General features: G+C 48.1%; 1 protein-coding gene across 1 annotated transcript; it reads right to left on the reverse strand.

Annotated features, from left to right (window-relative positions):
• Positions 1 to 1,926: 1,926 nt before the first annotated feature.
• On the reverse strand, positions 1,927 to 2,958 carry LOC142071032 (olfactory receptor 52M1-like). The gene has a single exon (XM_075125245.1). The coding sequence runs from the start codon at positions 2,953 to 2,955 to the stop codon at positions 1,927 to 1,929; it is 1,029 nt and encodes a 342-aa protein (XP_074981346.1). The 5' UTR covers positions 2,956 to 2,958.
• Between the last annotated feature and the right edge of the window lie 903 nt (positions 2,959 to 3,861).

The following is a 3,861-nucleotide window of genomic DNA, read 5'->3' on the forward strand; positions in this document are numbered from 1 at the left end:
CTTGTGTCCACATTGGTACTGAGTTTAAATAATTCCTCTCCCTCTCTGGTATTTATCCCTCTGATATATTTATAGAGAGCAATCATATCTCCCCTCAACCTTCTTTTAGTTAGGCTAAACAAGCCAAGCTCCCTGAGTCTCCTTTCATAAGACAAGTTTTCCATTCCTCGGATCATCCTAGTAGCCCTTCTCTGTACCTGTTCCAGTTTGAATTCATCCTTCTTAAACATGGGAGACCAGAACTGCACACAGTATTCCAGGTGAGGTCTCACCAGTGCCTTATATAATGGTACTAAAACCTCCTTATCCCTACTGGAAATACCTCTCCTGATGCATCCCAAGATGACATTAGCTTTTTTCACAGCCATATCACATTGGCAGCTCATAGTCATCCTATGATCAACCAATACTCCAAGGTCCTTTTCCTCCTCCGTTACTTCTAGTTGATGCGTCCCTAGCTTATAACTAAAATTCTTGTTATTAATCCCTAAATGCATGACCTTACACTTCTCACTATTAAATTTCATCCTATTCCTATTACTCCAGTTTACAAGGTCATCCAGATCCTCCTGTAGGGTATCCCTGTCCTTCTCTAAATTAGCAATACCTCCCAGCTTTGTATCATCTGCAAACTTTATTAGCACATTCCCACTTTTTGTGCCCAGGTCAGTAATAAAAAGATTAAATAAGATTGGTCCCAAAACCGATCCTTGAGGAACTCCACTGGTAACCTCCCTCCAACTTGACAGTTCACCTTTCAGTAGGACCCGTTGTAGTCTCCCCTTTAACCAATTCCCTATCCACCTTTCAATTTTCCTATTGATGCCCATCTTATCCAATTTAACTAATAATTCCCCATGTGGCACAGTATCAAACGCCTTACTAAAATCTAAGTAAATTAGATCCACTGCGTTTCCTTTATCTAAAAAATCTGTTACTCTCTCAAAGAAGGAGATCAGGTTGGTTTGGCACGATCTACCTTTTGTAAAACCATGTTGTAATTTGTCCCATTTACCATTGACTTCAATGTCCTTAACTACCTTCTCCTTCAAAATTTTTTCCAAGACCTTGCATACTACAGATGTCAAACTAACAGGCCTATAATTACTTGGATCACTTTTTTTCCCTTTCTTAAAAATAGGAACTATGTTAGCAATTCTCCAATCATACGGTACAACCCCTGAGTTTACAGATTCATTAAAAATTCTTGCTAATGGGCTTGCAATTTCTTGTGCCAATTCTTTTAATATTCTTGGATGAAGATTATCTGGGCCCCCCGATTTAGTCCCATTAAGCTGTTTGAGTTTCGCTTCTACCTCAGATATGGTGATGTCTACCTCCATATCCTCATTCCCATTTATCATGCTACCATTATCCCTAAGATCCTCTTTAGTCTTATTAAAGACTGAGGCAAAGTATTTTGCCTCAAGGGTGTGGATAGGGGTTCAGGAAAGTCAGGGGACAGGGGGGATTGGATAGGGGGTGGGGTCCCAGAGCGGCAGTTAGGGGCGGGGGGTCCTGGGAGGGGGCGGTGAGTGGACAAGGAGCGGGGGGGTGGATGGGTGGGGGGTTCTGAGGGGGCCAGTCAGGGGGCAGGGTGTGGATGGGGGTCAGGAAAGTCAGGGGAGAGGGATCAGGGGGGATTGGATAGGGGTCCCAGAGTGGCAGTTAGGGGTGGGGGGTCCCGGCAGGGGTCGGTGAGGGGACAAGGAGCGGGGGGGGGGGTGGATGGGTGGGGGGTTCTGAGGGGGCAGTCAGGGGTTAGGAAGTGGGAGGGGGCAAATAGGGGACGGGGCCAGGCTGTTTGGGGGGGGCACAGCCTTCCCTACCCGGCCGTCCATACAGTTTTGCAAGCCCAATGGGGCCCTCTTGCCAGAAGTTTGCCCACCCCTGGTCTAATGTCTCTCTGACCGCTCAGTAAGTGATTCAGGGACGAGAGCACAGAACCAAGTCACCAGCCAGCTCTGCACAGAGCTCAGTCTGAGAGCCGGAGCACAGGAAAAAACTTGAAATCCCTTTATGAGTGAAGAGCCGGAGTAGCCTGCCCTGGATCTGTTTGGTCCTCACCCCGTAGATGATGGGGTTGAGTGTGGGGGGCACCAGGAGGTACATGTTGGCAACGAGAATGTGGAAATGCAGGGGCACATTTTGGCCAAACCGATGTGTGAGGGAGGAGAAGAGAACTGGGATGTAAAAGGTTAAGATGGCACAGAGGTGGGAGCTGCAGGTCCCCAAAGCCTTGAGCTGGGCGTCTTTTGTGGGGAGGCTGAAGATGGCCCTGAGGATCTGGATATAGGACACAGCGATAAAAATCATATCCAGACCCCTCACACAGAGTACTACAAAGAGGCCGTAGTAACTACTGACGCGGGTGTCGCCACAGGCCAGCTTCACTATGGCTATGTGCTCGCAGTACGAGTTGGGGATGATGTTGGTTCTGCAATATGGCCACTGCCTTGCCAGGAAGGGGTAGGGCAGTACGACCATGCCGCCACGGAGCACCACGGCCAGTCCAATCTTGGCCACCACGAGGTTTGTCAGGATGGTGGAATGTCTCAGGGGATCACAGATGGCCACGTAGCGATCATATGCCATGGCCACGAAGATCCCAGACTCCATCACGAGGAAGGAGTGAATGAAGTACATCTGGGTGAGGCAGGAACTGAAATCGATCTCCCTGGAATTGAACCAGAAGATGCTCAGCATTTTGGGCAGGGTGGATGTAGACAGGACCAGGTCGGTGACGGCCAGCATGCAGAGGAAATAGTACATGGGCCCATGGAGGCTTGGTTCTGTCTTGACGATGAACAGGATGATGAAGTTTCCCAAGACGGCTATGATGTACATGGTGGAGAAGGGGATGGAGATCCAGACATGGGCCGCCTCTAGGCCAGGAATGCCCAGCAGGATGAAGGTGGAGGGGTTGGTGAAGTCGGTTTTGTTGGAATCTGACATGGAGTAAGGGAGAAGGTGTTCAACTCTGAGGCGTTCCCAGGGCCCAGGGTGATGTTTGCAGTACAAAAGCCTGGATGGAGAGACAATGTTAATATGAGCCACTACGTGCCCTACTGGATACTTAAGATACAGTGGGGAGATTTATACACAGAGAACATGAAAGAATGGGTGTTACCATACACACTGTAACCAGAGTGATCAGGTAAGGTGAGCTATTAGCAGCAGGGGAGCGTGTCGGGGGGGGGGGGAACCTTTTGTAGTGATAATCAAGGTGGGCCATTTCCAGCAGTTGACAAGAAACGTCGGAGGAACAGTGGGGGGCGAGGAGCGGGAATAAACATGGGGAAATAATTTAATTTTGTGTAATGACACATCCGCTCCCAGTCTTTATTCAAGCCTAAGTTAATTGTATTCAGTTTGCAAATTAATTCCAATTCAGCAGTCTCTCGTTGCAGTCTGTTTTTGAAGTTTTTTTGTTGAAGAATTGCCACTTTTAGGTCTGTAATCGAGTAACCAAAGAGATTGAAGTGTTCTCTGACTGGTTTTTGACTGTGATAATTCTTGACGTCTGATTTGTGTCCATTTATTCTTTTATGTAGAGACTTCCTACAAGCCATTACCCTTTGATCCCAGTGAGGGTTATCAAAAGAAACTACACCAGCTGCTCAAGAAACTCTGAGAAAAAGCACAAGAACAAATCTGCACAGACACGCCCCTGGAACCCCGACCTGGGATATTCTATCTACTACCCAAGATCCATAAACCTGGAAATCCTGGGCGCCCCATCATCTCAGGCATTGGCACCCTGACAGCAGGATTGTCTGGCTATGCAGACTCCCTCCTCAGGCCCTACGCTACCAGCAGTCCCAGCTACCTTCGAGACACCACTGACTTCCTGAGGAAACT

This window comes from Caretta caretta, chromosome 1, assembly GCF_965140235.1.
Source record: "Caretta caretta isolate rCarCar2 chromosome 1, rCarCar1.hap1, whole genome shotgun sequence".
In the NCBI taxonomy this organism is placed as follows: Eukaryota; Metazoa; Chordata; order Testudines; family Cheloniidae; genus Caretta; species Caretta caretta.